At 43.8% G+C, this 18724-nt stretch overlaps 1 protein-coding gene across 1 annotated transcript in view; it reads right to left on the bottom strand.

Annotated features, from left to right (window-relative positions):
- Positions 1 to 18115, bottom strand: part of LOC147604928 (YbaK/aminoacyl-tRNA synthetase-associated domain-containing protein) — a 35096-nt gene extending 16981 nt beyond the window's left edge. The window contains exons 1-3 of the mRNA XM_086794237.1: positions 17737 to 18115; positions 17298 to 17375; positions 17060 to 17144 (exon numbers count right to left, since the gene is read on the bottom strand). Of these exons, the coding sequence (XP_086650363.1) occupies positions 17060 to 17144; positions 17298 to 17375; positions 17737 to 18090 (517 nt within the window). The 5' untranslated portion in view covers positions 18091 to 18115. The remainder of the gene's footprint in view (positions 1 to 17059; positions 17145 to 17297; positions 17376 to 17736) is intronic.
- Between the last annotated feature and the right edge of the window lie 609 nt (positions 18116 to 18724).

An 18724-nucleotide genomic window follows, 5' to 3' on the forward strand; every position in this document is an offset into this window, starting at 1 on the left:
GCATTCAAGGGCCAGGACAGCCAAGGGTTTTGCTAAAGCTAAGGGGTGAAGGACTGAAGGTCAAGGGCAGGTTTTCCAGCCAAGAAAAGGTCAAGTACTTTGTATTTGTTTCAGATTTACATCATTCTAATAAAGCAAATACACCATCCGTGGTGGGGGCCCTACAGAGGGTAATTGGGACCCAATACTGTGTCCTTCTCCATCTCCCCCTTCTCTCTCTATTTTCTGCACATCGTCTTTCAGTTTGTGCGTTAATTCCGTCGCGAAAAGAGTGCTGTTTTCTGAGTTTTGAAGTACCGATCCTTCTCCGAAGCTTCCGCATATTACAGTGCAAGCCTAGCCACTCATACACAGGTGCCAAAAAGCTTGGCCTATCAACCACACGCTGTCCACCTAGCTTTAAAAAATGGAGCCTTCTAGCTTTGTTTTGTGGGGAGGAAAGTGAAAGCAAGTTTTTTTTATAAACAAAGTTAGCGTTTTGTGTTAGTTTGTTTTTCATTTACTCCCATAAACCTCACTTCTTCTCAAAATATGTTAAAGAAAAAGAGTTCTTCTCTTTTACTCACTATTGCATAAGCACTAGAGAGAAAAAAGGTGTGGACCTTCGATTGTGCTTTTTAACTGGCAACAAGCTCTCATGGAGGAGCATGAACAACCAACTGTCCTATGGATGAGGGCCATGCTCCTCCTTATGCTGGTCATCGAGGTATATTGCCTACTATGCCCGTGATTTAGCGCTACTTCTTTTGGCCAGCCATGCGCAATGACATCGACGCATATGTACGTGCAAGTATCACCTGTCAAAAGGTGAAATTTGATAGGTAAACGACTCCACATTTGCTTCAGCCATTGCCTATTCCCTCGCAGCCATGGAAAAGTATAGCTATGGACTTCATAATGGATTTGCCAAGGACACAACAAGATAATGATTCTACGGACTTCATAACAGATATGCCAAGGACCCACCATGGTAATGATGCTATATGGACAATTGTGGACATGTTTAGAAAGCAAGCACATTTCTTACCTATCAAGAAGACCATTAAACCCAAGTACATGGTGAAGGTCTTTCTTGCACATGCATTCAAGCATCATGGTATGCCGAAATCCATTGTGGAGATAGAGATCTCAAGACTAAAAGCCTCCATAACATGGGCACTAAATTGGATTTTTCATCGGCTTGTCATCCACGAACGTATGGCCAAAATGAGGTTGCCAACTCAGCTGTGATAGATCTTCTCAAGTGCTATGTTGCAAGTCAAAAGACCGCGTGGAAGAAGTATTTATTGCTTGTCCAGTTTGCTTACAACAACACGGGATTAGTCTTGAGGATTGTAAGCCTGTTGAAACAGGTGCGAGCCTAAGCATTCAGGATTCCGGTGAGCCTTTTGATCAGGCACAATATCAACACACTGTTGAATGCTTGATCTACTTATGCAACTGCGGCCAGACATTCAATATGGGACCTCACAATTGAGTAGATTTATGCATTGCCCAGGTACCAGGTATTGGCAAGTTGTCAATCGGGTTTTCCGCTACTTACAAGGCACTTAGTTTCTTGGATTGTTCTATCCCAAGGATGGTAAGTCACAGCTACATGCTTTCAGTGGTTCGGACTGGGCAAGATGTTACACACTAGGGTGTCCACTAGCGGATTTCGCTTCTTTCTTGGTGGTTCATGAATATCATGGCTCAGCAAGAAACAGCTGACAGTGGCTCTGTAAAGCTTTTATAGCTTTATTAACATGATTAAGACTTAATTAATGAACATAAGACAAATACTGCAGGAAAAGACTGAGTTGTTTGCATTGAGACGGGGGTCTTTCTTAAATAGATGCCGAAAGTGTACAAGTGAAGAGACACATCCTTGGGAAGAGATATGGCTCTTGAATCAATGGTTATGTCCTTTGAACTTAGAGGTGTGTCTTTTAATGAATAGAGAGATCCTTTGATAGTGACCCATGTGTAAGAGTGTGACTCTTCACATGTGTCTTTTTAGTTAATAAGAGATTAAGGAGTAATTAAGGAGAGATTAAAAAAGTTAGTCACAATCGTGACATTCCCTCCCACTTAAAATAAGACTTCGGCTAAGAAGAGATGGTTGTCTTTGAAAGAATTCCCGAAGAAGTTCTGGATATTCCCGTAAGTCTTCATCACTTTGCCAAGTAGAGTCGGAATCATCAAGATCTCTCCATTTAACCAAAAATTCTATAGTGATCTTATGTCGTGTTTCTTTCTGTTAGACATCAAGAATTGTCTCTGGAATTAAGAGTATGTGTTCATCTTCGGTTTCTAGAACATAATCCAAAATATCTAAAACTAGAAAATCACCGTCCACAAACTTCTTGAGCCAAGAAATATGAAAAGTTGGATGAATTCTACCCCAAGAAGGCGGTAACTCCAACTTATAACTGAGAGATGAGTTCTTCTTAATAATACGAAAGGGTCCATAATATCTTGGGCGAAGCTTTGGGAAGATTGATTTCACTGTCTTGTATCGATGAGGGGCAATATATAATAATACCAAGTCTCCTTCTTGAAATTCAATGTGACGACGATGCTTATTAGCTGTGCGCTGATATTGCTCTTGGACGCTGACCATCTTATCCTTAATCTGTAATTAGAATATCTTGCATTTACTGAATGAGTTGGTCTGCTAAAGCCACTTTATGTTGAAGAACAAAGTTGGCAGAAACAAGGGGAGTACGGCCATAAGCTGCTTGAAAAGGTGTCATTCCAATAGCTGAATGATAAGAATTATTATAAGCAAATTCCACCAAAGGTAAATATTCATCCCATGAAGCTAATCGAGACTGAACATAATGACCCAGCATTTCTTCCAAAATCTAATTAACTCGTTCCGTTTGTCCATCTGTCTGTGGATGATAAGCAAAGCTAAAGAGTAAATCTGTACCAAGAGACTTGAATATCGAAGTCCAAAAATGTCCTGTAAACTTTGAATCTCGATCAGAAACTATAGATTTTGGCAATCCATAAAGTTTAAAGATATACTGTATGAATAGTACTGCAATATCTAAAGCCTGGGCTGCTTTCTTGCACGGAATGAAATGTGCCATTTTAGAAAATCTGTCAACCACCACAAGAATCTGTGTATTGCCTTTAGAAGAACGTGGCGATGAAGTGATAAAATCCAAACTAATACTTTCCCAGCGTTCATTGGGAACTGGAAGTGATTGAAGAAGACCAGCTGGAACTTGTCTGCTAGCTTTCATACGTTGGCACGAGAGACATGCTGTAACAAACTTAATAGCATCTTGCTTCATTTGAGGCCAATAGTATGTAGCTGTCAAAAGACGATATGTCTTGTTGATGCTTGGGTGTGCAGCATAAGTGACCTCGTGATGTTCTTTCACCAATACTCTTCGAACATGAGTATCATGAGGTATACAAATACGATCCTGATAATATAATAAACCATCCACTATTGTATATACTTCATAAATCTTCAAGTCGGAAGGAGTTGCATTCTGAGAATTGAGAATTCGAAATGCATTTCCAAAATCACGATCTTTTGAATAACGGTCCTTGAAACTTTGAGGTATATCCATTTCAACTATAGAAATAGCCCGAAGCTGGTGACATACGACTGAGGGCATCTGTAACAACATTGGTAAGACCAGGAACATACTCAATTGTCATATAAAAATTGGCTAAGAATTCAACCCAACGCGCTTGCCTAGCATTCATAATTGGCTACGTGAAGACATATTTCAAAGAATGATGATCTGTTTTCACCACTGAATCCCCACTAAGGAGATAATGTTTCCATGCACGATAGGCATGAACAATAGCCAAAAATTCCTTGTCATATACCGGGTATCTTACTTGAATTGCAGAGTGCTTATGACTGTCAAACGCGATAGCACGTCCTTGTTGCATCAAGACGGCACCAGTGGCAATATCAGAAGCATCCGTGCAAACATCAAAGGGGAGAGTAGGGTCAGGAATAGCCATGATAGGAGTTGTTGTCAAAGCTGTCTTTAAATTTTCAAAAGCTTGTGTTGCGGCTTCAGTCCATTTGAATGCAAGAGCGGACTTTAGAAGTTCTGTGAGAGGAGCAGCTATTTCGGAAAATCGATGATCCTTTATGTGATAGAAGTTGGCAAGTCCCAAGAAAGAACGAACATCATGGATGTTTGTGGAAGTTGGTCAATTGACAATAACCTTTATTTTCTTTGGATCCACGGAAATACCGTCTGCTGAAACAACATGTCCAAGGTACTCCAAGGATGTCTTGAAGAATTCACTTTTGCCTGGATTAATATAAAGAGCATTGTCACGAAGCACTTGGAAAACAATCTTAAGATGTGCCTTGTGTTCTTCCATATTACGACTGAACACCAGGATGTCGTCAAGATAGATAATGACGAACTTGTCCAGAAAAGGACGAAAAAGATCATTCATTAGACTCATAAATGTTGCAGGGGCATTGGTTAACCCGAATGGCATGACCAAGTACTCGTAATGATCATATTTTGTGCGAAAAGCTGTCTTATATTCATCACCTTCGCGAATGCGAATCTGATGATATCTAAACTTAAGATCAATTTTGGAAAAGACCTTTGCATGGAGCAATTGATCAAACAATTTATCAATGCGCGGAAGAGGATACTTATTCTTGATAGTCAACTTATTAAGGACACGATAGTCGATGCAAAGGCACAGACTTATCCTTCTTTTTCACCAAAAGTACTGGAGCTCCAAAAGGGCTTTTGCTTGGTCGAATATGTCCTTTCTCCAAAAGTTCAGTAAGTTGTCGTTGTATCTCCTGAGATTCTGTAAAAGAAACTCGATATGGAGCACAAGTAGGTGGAGCACTGCCAGGAAGGAGATCAATAGCATGGTCGACTGGTCGCCGAGGTGGGAGAACCGCAAGAAGCTCTTGAGGAAAAAGATCCAAGTATGGAGCAAAGAAAGGTTGCCTGAGGTACATCACCTTTGTATCTATGTCCTCGGGAGGATCGTTGGCTGAATAGACCATTAAAAGTGCTGAGGAACAACCACTCTTGCGGACCCACCGTTTCACTTGAAAGCTGAAAAGGTTACAAGCATATCATTTTGAGCAAATTGTATGGAATGGTTCCGGAAACTGATCAGGGGATCGTATTGATACAACCATTCTTGACCAAGGATCATATCATTTGTCACGATACCAATTTGTCACGATAGTGCTGAATTCGAAAGGAGAGGTGTTTGGCAACGGTGTTACACAAGGATGTGGAACCATCGGCAAGCTCTACGTCATAAATAACAGCACTTTGAGAAGTCCGAATCTTCAATCTCTGAGTCAAGGTGGTTCCCACAAAGTCATGAGAACACCCACTGTCAATGAGCACCTGAATAGGGTGACTGGAAATAGAACCAAAACCTAAGTAGACCACTGGGGCAATGGTGAAGAGGCAACTTGTGCTGTGGCAGTAGCGGTAATCACTGAAGCATGTGCAATAGCATGGTGATTATCTGCACACTTTCCTTTGTCAGCAACTAGGAGTTTCTCCTCGGAAGTGGAGGGTTCAGCACAGGCTTAGTTCCGTACGTCGTAGGGATCAGATCGTACGTACGATTCGTACCGTACGGTACTGTACGTATCCGTACGATCAAGTACGATTCTTCCCTGTTTCTGCCCGTTGGAAGTAGCCATTTTTCTGCCCGTTTTTTTGGCTGTTTTCCTTTCATCTCTCCTGAGTCCTTCTATAAAAACCTCAAGGACCAAGCCTCTTCTCCATCTACTCCAAGCCTCTCCTCCACCACCCTCCATCTACTCCAAGCCTCTACTCCAAGCGGCAAGCCTCTCCTCCACCCTCCTCCAAGCTTCTTCCATCCCACTTGAGCCTCTACTCCAAGTTCTCTTCCTCCAAGCTCTTCCCATAGTTCATCTTCTCTACGCTCTCTCCTCTACTCCACGCTTTAGCCCTTCTCTTATCCATCATGCCTCGGGAGAAGCATGAGGCTTTTGATTTGCATTGCCTCAATGTGGAGAAGGACACCAAGAAGTTCAACTCCCATCATTGGACATGCCGATATTGCGGCAAGTCATACACCAGTGGTTGGTGATGATGTAGACTTTTGATATGTTATAGCTCTCTAGGCATTGGGCATCTATCTCCTTCTAGCCCATTGATGATGTATTGTAGTATGTAGTATCATGTATGTACGCATGTTGGCGGTCACCCATGCCATGAGTTTTTGGCCTATCCTTTTGTAGCAATTTTGTAGTCTAATGGCATGATGACATTATATTCATGGTTCTACTATTTTGTAACTTCTTGTCTACAATTTTTAAGTTTAGGAAGTATTTTTATAAAAAAAACGTACTAATATCGTACCGTACCTCAAAAAATTTTAAGGTACCAATTAGTACCGTATTTTATCGTACCGTACCGTATCGTACCTTTCGTACTAACTAAGCCTGGTTCAGCATTAGAATTCTGTCGATGGGTTGGTCTTTTGGGACACTCAAACCAACGATGAGGTCCATTACAAATTATGCACAATCCTGTCTTTTGTTAATCCCGTCCAGAAGGAACAGTGAAAGGACGAGGATTGCGAGATTGGTCACGTCCTTGGTCCCGTCCACGATCCGAACTGCGTGGTTGGAAGGATTGAGAACATCGGGACCGAAAAGAGGACGATCCTTTTGATCGGCGAGGGTGTTGAGAATTATTCCATTGGGGATTAGGCCGGGACGTAGAAGTGCCAGAAGATTCTCTGCGACTATCTTGGTTCATATGAGATCCATTGGCTTTCTGAAACACATTAGCTCGACCGAAAGAGGCCGAATTTCGAGAATTAATGTCTGCAACGCGCTCGGCGTATCGTATGGCATCGGCAAGATCAACACGGTTATATTTCTGAACATCGGCACGCAGTGTGGGGTTAAGACCTTCAACAAAGGCATGAAGTTCGTCTGCTGGGGACAAAGAGTCAATCTCTAGTATCAAGTTGATGAACTGGGAGATATAAGAGACCAAGGAACCAATTTGGTCCAAATGGCGTGAGCGAGTACGGGCTTGGAAATCCGCATTGGCAGGTATGAATTGCTTACTGAGGACCCGCTCGAATTTTTTCCACGTAACCGATTTTCCGACGTGCTGTTGTCGTTGCCACCACAATAAAGCAGTGTCTTTGAGGAGGGATACCGCAAAAATCACCTTTTTGGAATCAGAAAGGGTCATGGTTTCAAAGTAAAACCGCAGTTTGTAGAGCCATTCGTCTAAGATGTGCTTATTGCGCTGACCACCATAAGAGTCAGAGGGTTTAATTTCCAATTTCTTTGTTTTACTAGCTTGTAAAAGATGATAAAGAGTTTTAAGGTCGTCGCCTTCTACCTCGGAAGGAATGACGTCTGCGTTTGCTGGTACTGTTGCTGAAACATCTGCTGCTGGTACGAAACTTGTGTAGGAGTGGCGATCCGTGTGGAGCTGCTGGATCTGCAAAGCCAAGGATGCCATAGACTCCTGGAGTTGCTATTCGAACTGCTGCTGAAGTTACTGCAAAGCTGGCTACCATTTCGGAGGGGCTGGTATGTCAACAGGTTCTGCCATGAGAGAAGATGTTGATGTAGAGGCGTCAGGGTGACAAGGCTCTGGGGGTTTTTGCTCTTGATGACGCCGCTGGACTCTAGTAAGAACCATCGGCAGGAGGGTGCGGCATCTGAAAATCCCGAGAGGAGAGGCTACGTACTGGTGAAGCGGCTATAGACCATACAGTATAGTAAGGGCGATCCTCTGGGACTGGGCTTGCACGAGAGTCTGCTACTGGAGAAGAAGGTACAGGAGTAGGGGCAGCTCTACTGGTGTCAAGGGTGTATATTCTAGTGTAAAGGGGTGCACCGTGAATGAAGATGGATAAACGTCCTCAGAATAGGTGTAATATTCATGAAAAATGATGCTACACTCGGGGAGGATAGTGCCCAGATAAGGATGACGCCTGAGTATAAAACAATAATGATCCAGATCATGTGCAGAAGTACGAACACGGATCACCCACATGTCGAATTCTCGGAGGTGAGAAGTCGGTGTGGCTATCTGAATACGGTAATGAGTGGGCTGGAAAAAGGGAGGCACACTCACTGGAACAGGGATTGAGACCGGTGGAGAAACATGGGTAGGAGAGGGCACTATGGACTGAGAAGGTGTATCCTGTAAATAACTGAAATCATAGGTTTCCTTTGCCATAAGCCATCGGAGAAGAGGGCAATGTGTGTCCACATGATCTGAGAGGTGCTCTTGAACCCGTAAAAAGTGATATTGGCCCCGGATGAGTGGAGAGCCCGCAAAAGAATGAAATGGCGGGTTTCTGATATGTGATACTCCACATTATGTGAGATTTTTATGCCCAAGAAAATGGAAAAATCACTCCTGAAGGAGGTTGCCATAATAAATATTGTTGCAAGAGAAGAAGCACCAAGGATAGTAGCCGTCAATTCAACAGAAAGCACCAACTACAAGTGGCTGGTCCAAACGCACGCATAGACAAAAGGATGCCAACGATGAAGAAGGCTGTGTTCGAAGAAGGGAGGCGCAGCAAGCCGGCACGCAGGAGACCGGTACAGGGCGACGGCAAGCGCTGGCTGAAAACGGCCGAAAGGTTGGTGCTGTTTCGTAGGGACCCGTAAGGTGAGTTTTGTTGTTTTTTTTTTGTAATGTGTGTAAACGTGGCATTAAAGCCTAAGGGGCATAACCCTTTTGGATAATTAAACGACACTTATCCACGGCAGCCTTCGAAGGAAACTTCCACGAAGGGGTGTGTTCGTCACCTACAGCCGACTAGGGAGAGATCCACAAAGGGACGCGACTATTCATGGAAGGGGTCCCTGGCCATGAAGGGGTGCCGATTGAAGAGGTAAGCCTCCTAATAGAAGGCTGTTTTTTTTTTGTCGTGCCTTTATTCAAGAGTGTCCTGCATATGGTTGGCCCAAACTTAATCAATAAAAATTGGGAGTTGGGGGCTGAATTTGATGAGGCATTCTCTGTTACTCTTCCATTCAACACTTGCTACACCCAATTTTAGGGTTTGGGTAGGCTGATTTTAGGGTTAGGGTTAGGACTGATTTTAGGGTTAGGGTTAGGATTTGGGCATGTCACAGGGCGGAAAAAGTTTGCTCTGATACCACTGTAAAGCTTTTATAGCTTTATTAACATGATTAAGACTTAATTAATGAACATAAGACAAATACTGCAAGAAAAGACTGAGTTGTTTGCATTGAGACAAGGGCCTTTCTTAAGTAGAGGCCGAAAGGGTTCAAGTGAAGAGACACATCCTTGGGAAAGGGTGTGGCTCTTGAATCAATGGTTATGTCCTTTGGACTTAGGGGTGTGTCTTTTAATGAATAGACATGTCCTTTGATAGTGACCTATGTGTAAGGGTGTGACCCTTCACAGGTATCTTTTTAGTTAATAAGGGATTAAGGAGTAATTAAGGAGAGATTAAGAGAGTTAGTCACAATCGTGACAGGCTCCACCTAGTTGTAGAGGCTGAGTACAAGGCAACATTTACAGCTACCATTGAGTGTGTATGGCTAAGATGCCTTTTGGCAGATCTTAGTGTTGGAAAAAAGTCTACTCCTATCTACACTAACTCTCAGAGCGCATTGACAATTGCGAGGAACCCAATGGTTCATGCTCGCACAAAGCACATTGAGGTGCATTACCATTATGTTAGGGAGAGACTCCATGCTGAAGAGATCAACTTGATGTATGTCTCTACACATGACAATGTGGCAGATTTGTTCACGAAGGCTGTTCCACATGAAAAGCTTGAAGCTTTCCGCAAAGCTTTAAGCTTATTGACTTTTGGGGATTGATCAGCCATATCCCTGAACATGTTCACATCATCACTCTAGGGGAGTTTGTAGACATCTATGTCATGAGCAATGATGTGTGAACACTCTAGGACCAGCCGGGCCGATTTTTCCCTTGCTAGGAGGTTTCTTCCCCGTGCACAGCATAGGAACACCCTCTTATGTCACTTATTGTCACGTGCATGCATGTGCCATGGCCAATCCTCAGCATGAACAATATTAATCTCTGATTAAGTCAGCATTTAAGGCATCATCGATAGTAGCATTAGTATCATCATCAGCAACATCATTAGCATCAGTATCATCATCACCCGCATTAGGGCCCAGTGGTTTCACAAGTTTACCCCAAACATTGATTGGGACCAGCACATTTTTCAGATTACCTGAAATGTATCCAAGGCCTAGTGATCATTAAGTGTGAACCCGAGATACCTAGCTTTCCGGTCATTAGCCATCTACAGGCTAAACGAGAGATTCGAAAAGACGCATAGTGTGCAGTGATCTACGTTAAGACCACCCAAACATTGACCAATGCTTCGTAGAAGGCCCTACATGACCAGTTCCAAAAGATTTTTCTTCGGGACAAATTATGTCACCATTTGGCTACCCAATTAGTCCACCCATGCTTTCTCATCATGTATGTACATTGGACTGGTGTCCATGGCAGTTGTATATGCCAAGGATTGATGCCACTCATGTGATACTGTGGACTTGGCTTTCCGTTGGGACTTGTGCCTCTGTGTAAATGCTCGAAAATGCCTGGTGGATTGGTGTTCCATTGGGTCTGGTACCTCGTGTACTTGCCTGGAGCACGTCTATTTTGGTATAGTCTTATGAATGGGGATTGTCCATACCAATGCTGCATTGCATAGCATCTTTATGTGCTTGCTTGCAATTGAAATTACATGCTATTTTCATGTTTGCTTAACCAGTGTGTAGTTCCGAGTAAGGGAACGCCCACCCGCAAACCGTGCGTGTGAAACTGTCTGCTGACATGGTTATGTGGCATGTGGCAAGTGGTAAGTATTGGTCATAAACCTAGCCTTAGGAGTTAACACTAATTTATAAGTCAGTATGTACACACTTCATTAAGTATGGGGCGACCAAAACTCACTTATAAATTACGACTAACCCGGTGTTCACACACACTCATGTCCCGAGGTGGACAAAACCCAATGTCCACCGCCCAGACCTTATTCCCTTTGTACAAAGGGAGTAACTAGCCATGTGTCCTTTCTAGCTTGCTCCACAAAGCACCTACCTGCCACCTAGAGTGGACAACTCAGCACCTCACTCTTCCCTCTCTCTCTAGAAGAAGGCGCCTCCTTCATGAGGCCATTTGGGCTGTATTTTTTGCACTTTATCCTTCCTAACTCCATATCCAAGCTTACTAAGGTGTTTCCCAAGCTTCCAAGAGTGTTTCAGGATGCTAATCACTCTCCTACATACTCCCAATGACTGAAATTCAGCAAAATAACTCTCTTTCTTGCTGTAATTTCTGGTCCTTTTTCTAAAAACCCTAATTTCAGCCCTCCTCTCTCAAGTTGAACCATAGGGGAAGCTTTCCCAAGGTTCCCTTCATCCTCTTGAAGACTTTTATCGCGAAGAATTGCGACAAATCAAAGATTTCAACACTCCAAGCACTTCCATCGCGAAGACTTTCACTGTCATCAACTCTACTTGCAATTGGTAAGCTTTTATGCTTAAATGTGGAAGCAAGTAGCAAGAGGAAGGAACCGGATTACAAGATCGCATACCCTGTATACCGGTAGCTTCCAATGCATGCTGGTAGCAACTTAGGCATGCCGGTAGCTTCCAATGCACGTCGGTCCAACACATGTTCCACCCATAACGATTAACACATAATTCGCCACTCATTCATTGCCTTCATCCAAAATATTAGTCAATGCACACAGCTGATTAAACACAGCAGGTTTACTTCAACCTTTGCCTATCCCCGACGGACCTTTCATCGACATATCTATGGACTTTGTACGGCCTCTACCAGCATCCACCGGATCCCGTAACACTCAATGTTTTACCATTGTGGATCGCTTTAGTAAATTCTGCATGCTCATCCCATGCAAGCATACGGCCACAGCCGAGGACGCAACCCGTCTGTTTCTCAAGCATTGGTATCCAGTTTGTGGTTTGCCTAGCACCATAACATCAGATAGAGATTCCAAGTTTACCTCGCATTTCTGGAGGGCATTATTTGAAAACTTCGGAACTAAGTTGCAGTTGTCTAGTGCATTCCATCCGCAGACAGATGGCCAAACAGAAATTTATAACCAGCTGGCCTTTGATGTTCTCAAGTCATACTGTCATGACCAGCAGTCCACATGGGAACATTATCTTCCATTGGTCCAAGCTATCTTGAACGACACTCATTCATCCAGTGTCGGACGGACTCCATATGAAGCAGCCTTTGGTCGCCGTTTTTCTTCTCTTTTGACGAGAATGGTTTCTCCATCTTTAGAGGCTTATAAAACCACAGAAGCATTTTCCGAGATCATTGAGTCAATCAAGGACCACTTGACCAAAGCTCAGGAAGCATATAGCAAACACGCAAATAAGTCTAGACGAGATGTCCACTTCAAGGAAGGGGATTGGGTCTATTTGCGTATCATGAAACAGAGATTGAAACAAGTGGGCAAACGTTGTCCCAAGCTTATTATGACCAGCCAACTTGACCAACCCCTATCTAGTATAAATAGGCTTGCATAGGGCTTAGTTTCCCATTCAATCTGCAGTGTGCTAAGAGCTTTTCTCCTCAGCCCTAGAAGTACCCTTGCCTTCAGCCCTAGACTAGTCTCATCCAACCCTTGGAGTACTTGAGTTTTGCTCCAGCCAGCCCTAGTTCTCCAACGCAGCAGTTCAGCAGTTCCTACAGCTATAGGCGCAGCCATACAGCACATCCACAGGCCCAAAACAGCAAGCACCTCTACGTTTCTGCATAGAACACAGCCGCCTGCAGTTCAGTCCTCTACAGCCCTGCGTTTTACAGATCTACAGCAGCCCAGCCCTGCGTTTACAATCCCACAGCAGCCCTACAGTCTACGTTTGCAGATTCCCAGCAGTTTCAGCCTTGATTCATCAGTCTACATCGGTATCCAGCATTCAGTGCATCATCCAGGCATACACCAGTCACCTGGTAAAGGCATTCTATCATTCATAAGCATTTACAGCATTCTAACATAGCTTAGAACAGTCCACCACCTTCTTTTCTCAGCCTCAGGTGTGCAGCTCTTCCTCATGCCCTTGGGAAGAGTGCATAGGCTCGAGATCAGTTCATTGAGGTGTTTCTACAGCCATGTACGGTTCAGCTAGGCTTCCGATCCTCCGAGATCTTGCCTTTGGCTTATCTACAGTCCACAGTCATTCTCTCTAAAGTAATAAAGTAAATACTATCTCCTTATCGGGATAGGGGGCCCTTCAGTGGGTAATTCGAGACCCAATCTGGTGTACAGTTCTCATATATCTCTCTCTCATCTCTTTAAAGTTTGAAGTATTAAAGTGGATTGCTAAACTCACGAAACTTAGGATACAGAAGACGGTGTGAGCATTTGTGTGACAGGATCTTCCAATACAAAGACTTCCGCTGCATATCACACAAGATGACCCCTTGGGATTTGCAAGCTTTCAAGGACCCCAAGGTTGCTTTGTCTGAGGCTCCTTAATTAGCGCTAGCCTCCTGGGATGACCCATTTTAGGTGATCACCAATGCGAGCAACATCGATATCGGAGCAGTCTTGCAACAGAATGGGTATCCAATAGCTAACATGTCCCGTAAGTTGATCCTTGCACAGAAGAACTACTCAGTTTATAACCGGAAACTCCTCGCAATGGTACACGCCCTGAAGTACTAGAAACATTTTCTTTCACGACTTGCACATATGAAATGCGAGATTGCACTCAATGACCGTGTGTGCAATCTCCACATTTGCATCTTGTTGCTTTGCTCGGACCCAAGAGAGAGAGGCCACATTTGCTCCAATGGAGCCTCCAAGTGTGGCTTGCCTCTTATGTGAAACCTCAAACTCACTTGGTCTCTTTGATGAAGAGTTGGAGTTGGTGAAGGGGGAGAAGGATGCGGAGAAGGTTTGGTATTATGACAGTGGTGCTAATAAGCACATTACTTCTCATCATAATTTGTTCTCATCACTTCTATTTGCTCCACAGAGAAACACTGTTACATGTTTGCATTGGCTTCAGATGATGCAAAGCGCAAATTGGAGTGACATTCAACACTGTTGGAGCTAGATTTTCCAACAGTTTGGTGGAACAATCGAGTATCTTCCGGGCAAGGCCAATCCAGTGGCCGATGCCTTGCGCAGGAAAGAAACCGTATCCCACATCCAGTCCACACGGATGAAATTCGCCGGTATCGAACTAGATGAAATGAAGCACAAGTACGCAAATTCCGTGGAATTCGGTATCCAGTGGGTACGGCAGCGGACACCACAAAACCATGCCATTTCTTGATACATGATGGTTGGCTTTTCTACAAAGGTCAACTTTGCGTGTTGAAACATTTCCAGGCAACTCTTCTCAACAATGCCCGTGATGCCATTACTGGTGATAATAGGGACATGAACTCAACTTTGGAGAAGTTAGAGCGGCAATTTTATTGGCCAAGAATGAGGCGAGATGTGTTCCCTCATGTGTAACAATGTCTAGTTTGTCAAAAAGTGAAAGCTCCTCGTGGGAAGAAGATAGGGTTGTTACAATGTTTACCCATTCACGAAGAACCTTTTCAAGACATTTCAATGTATTTTGTGACGAATCTGCCTCCTTGTTCGGGTAAGCATAATACACAATGTTTGACGATTGTTGATCATTTTAGCAAATTTGTAATGCTTATTCCTTGTAGGGCTAACATGACTACTGAGGATGTTGTTAGGTTGTTCATTCGGCATTGGTACCCCATAGGTGGCATACCTAGAACCATTGTGTCAGATCAAGATGCCAAGTTTACCGGTCATTTCTGGAGGGCATTACTTGATAACTTTGGGACTAAGTTGAATTTTTCTAGTGTGAAGCAAAGGTTGAAACAGGTGGGCAAACGATGTCCAAAGTTGTCGTTTCATAGCTTCGGACCCTTCCCCATTTTAAAGAAGATCAATGAGGTTTTCATGAAGTTGAAGCTACCTCACAGTTGGACCATGCACGATGTGTTCCATGTCAGTTGGTTGAAGCCGGAAGCAAATTAGGGCAACCCAAAGCAAATTAGGGCAACTTTTTGGTTTTTGAAAGCTTTCCATTAAAGCTTGACAAGACCTTATTTGAAGGTTTTCTCGCATTATTGACAGACTATTTGGAGGCTTTGCAGCTTCCGTCAATTTAAGCAAAAGGGGATGTCACGTGCATCCGCACTTAAATGGGGATGTCACGTGCATCCGCACTTAAATGGGGATGTCACGTGGACATATCTGCACAAGTAGCTACAAGACCTAGAGTGGAAACTGGTCCCTTGTGAGCCCCCGTCTGGGACGAGTCAACCAAGATTCCACTCTAAGTGTCCAAGGTTAGGTGTACAAGTCCTATATATGGTCTTGGCCAGGTTTGCAAGTCCCACACATGAAGCGGTGCCAATCCGTACTATGAGTCGCCCTCTGGAATGATGAAAAGTGTTCCGGGTGTTCAGCTTGTAGCCAAATACTAGGCTGAGGAATAGCATGTAGTTGCATGTAGCTCTGCATGGAGTATAGGGGGAAACTCTATACTTTGGGCTTGCTAGGGCAGCCCATGGGCCATAGCTCTGGCCCATAAAGCCCTCAGCATGTAAGGCTAGCCCTTATAGGGCAAAGCACTTGATGGCCAGCCTCTAGGAGACAAGGGGCCAGCTGGCCAGCCCCTAGTGGGCAAGGACTGGGTGTCGGCCAGGCCTAGAAGGCCTGGACAACCAGGCGGCCAGCCTCAATGACCTAGGCAGCCAGTTGGCTAGCCCATGGGCAGCCAAACTACAAGGCGGCAATTACACAAGGGCTGCCAGCAGGCAGCCTGGACAGTAAGAGCAAAGGCAGCCAAGCCTTGCAGAGGGTATTTGGGACCCAATCGAGTCTGCTAGTCACTGCAACGCATTTCAGCTTGGCTGAAACCTTGAAACGCTGAAACACATTTTGCATTTCGTGAAACTTTGAAATGCCATTTCTGAAACAACGTTTCCTGTTCTCAGTTTCAACTCTCTCTCTCTCTCTCTCTCTCTCTCTCTCTCTCTCTCTCACAGAGACTATTACATACATACTTACGTGCATGCCATACATACGTATGCATGCACGTACGTATATACGTATATTTATATGTATGTATGTATGTATGTATATATGTGTATTTATGTGTATGTATATATTTGTGTGTGTATGTATGTATATATGTTGGGGGTGTGTGTGTGTGTGTGTGTGTGTAGCCGTTTTGGTCGAGCATTTCAGTAAGCACTTGTCGAGGGGTGAAACGTTTCGGCATTTCCTGCCCCGCTTTGAGATGAAATGTTTTGGGGCAGAAATGTTTCACGGTGACTGTGGCACTAACCTTTCAAAAGCTGTCAACCCACAGTGGAAATTGGAATGTCACAAGGAGACAAAATTGCCATCCACAAAGATGGAAGAGGAGGATCAATTGGAGTCAACCACTCTCTAGAAAAGGCTGAGGTAATGGTCCCAATTCCCATGAAACATGTACAGAAGGTTCTCTCATGAGGCAATGTGAACTCGAGGGGGGGGGGGTTCTTGCTGCCCTTGCAACAATCATTGCCACCCTTCGGGAACTCTAATAAAGTACCCAATCACCAGGAGAAGCTCGAGGTACTTTTTTGGGAAGCCTGGGTGCTTTGTCAAGAGGGATTTGTAACACAGATCAAGTGGGGCAGAACATAGAGCTCCGCTTGCATGGACAGATGGTTAGACACATGGGTTTTAAGGTCACGCCTGTACTAGCATCATTGGACATTATATTTGTGAAAAAGTTTAACCCAGCCAGATCACATCAACACAACTTCAAACTCCAACTGGGTGTGCAATGCCATCACATACGTACATGTCTACAAGCTTGTCAAAGGCAATCTAATTGATTCTTGTTCTATAGAGTGTTGCAACTTGCAACCTTACACTCTTGAAACAATGACAAGTTTGATGGAAAATTCATACCACCATTTAAGCATTAAGGCTGAAAAGTAAACACCCTCTAACTCAGCACCTTTACGCATGAGTATGTAAGAAAAGAAAAAAGGTAACTTACAGTTGAATCTCTTCTTAGGAATTTTTCCATTGTTCAACGAATACACAAACTGCTTTACTTTTTCTGCATTCAAGCGTGCAGTGTACTGCAAAATAGGCAGCTATCAAGCAATAAGCGCGAGGCTTAGAAGCCATCAATGGCCTCAAGATAGAACTTGGAGTTGAATCGCCCACCTAGTTTTGGGGGGGGGGGAAGCACGGGGCGCGGGGAGGAGGGAGGAGGGAGGAGGGGTAATAACCTGTACAATCACCATGTAGAACTTTGAATTATTGTAGTCACTGCAGTCCTTGACACTCTCATGAGCTTGTGTGTTCACCTGACCATATCAGATTTTAGCATGTGAATTACGAATTCAACATAACATCAAATCTAATGCTTGTACACGCATGGCAACACATACAAGGGTGATGGTAATGCATGAGTTTAGCATGGTTTAACAGATGATGACACATCAAATCTTTGACATGAGTAAATTTAAGTTTAGCATTTCGACATAACATAAAAAGTACATCAGAGATGTACATGGTACCGCATCAGAGTTTAGCATATGTGATTATGACGCATCATGCGGTAACCATGGTAAAACATAGCGTAAGGTGGAGTTTGACGTAATAAACATGGTTTGACATGACATGAGATCACTCAAGAAAAAAAGGGTTAAGATTAAGGTTACATACCATGACAATGCTCTTGCAGAGATGATCAATGGAGGCGGCACCGAGCAAGTCGCGTCGTTCTTCGAAACTCCTGTCATAGTAGTCGGGAGGGACTCTCTTGAACTGGAAAGAGGAGACTCCAGAAGTGAGCAAGAGTCTGCTGAGCTTGTCTTCCAAGGAGGACTCTTCTTCTTCCTTTTCTGTTGTGGTATCAGGCTGCTGGTGTTGCTGCTGCTGCGGCGGAGGCTGCGGCGGCAAGGCCCCATTGTTGCTCTCACGAGATGGTAGAGAGCTCTCGAGACATCTGATGCGTTCCAAGATGCGGTTCTGCAAGGATTCAAGGCTGGCGAGCTCGGCTGTCACAAGTTCACCCATAGTAACAAAACCACGACGTTGTGTACATTTTGTTCCGTGTGCATTTATTAGTCCACAAAGAATTTATGATTTTGTTAAGCTGAGAGGAAGGGAATTATTTTAAATCAAAAGCAAAAGCCTTTAGATCCAAAAGTAGAGAGAGAAGGAAGCATGGCGACACAAAAAGATGAAGCCAAAAGATCTACATGTACATATATATTTATATGTCCAAAAATTTACAACAATAACCCATGGATTGAAGGACAAAGAAAACAACATCCAAACAAGCAACTGATTCCTCTTGTGGAAGGCTCGTCGCCCAGGCAGGACATCAATCAAATGTAGGGGACCCGGCAGGCTTCAGTCGGGATCAAAGATTTCATACAAGAAAGCCATGCAACCTTCCCCTTTCTTTCAACCATCTGCAGAACCAGTTGTAGAATCCCAGATGAGAGAACCCAAGGTGGAGATAGAGTAGGACATGCAAGATTTGGTTCCAATCTGGGCAACAAAGAGGGAAGCGACAATCCTACTCAAATGCAAAATCGACAACCTGGAATTGGTAAGAAGCTTTCTATCTCATTACCTGAAGATTTGGTAAATGAGTGGAATTTTTCTTACCAAGCTAGAGCGATAGTGGGACTGTGCTTTGGAC

The sequence above is a fragment of the Cibotium barometz genome, chromosome 60 (assembly GCF_041138505.1).
Source record: "Cibotium barometz isolate CiBa-2024 chromosome 60, ASM4113850v1, whole genome shotgun sequence".
NCBI classification, from domain to species: Eukaryota; Viridiplantae; Streptophyta; class Polypodiopsida; order Cyatheales; family Cibotiaceae; genus Cibotium; species Cibotium barometz.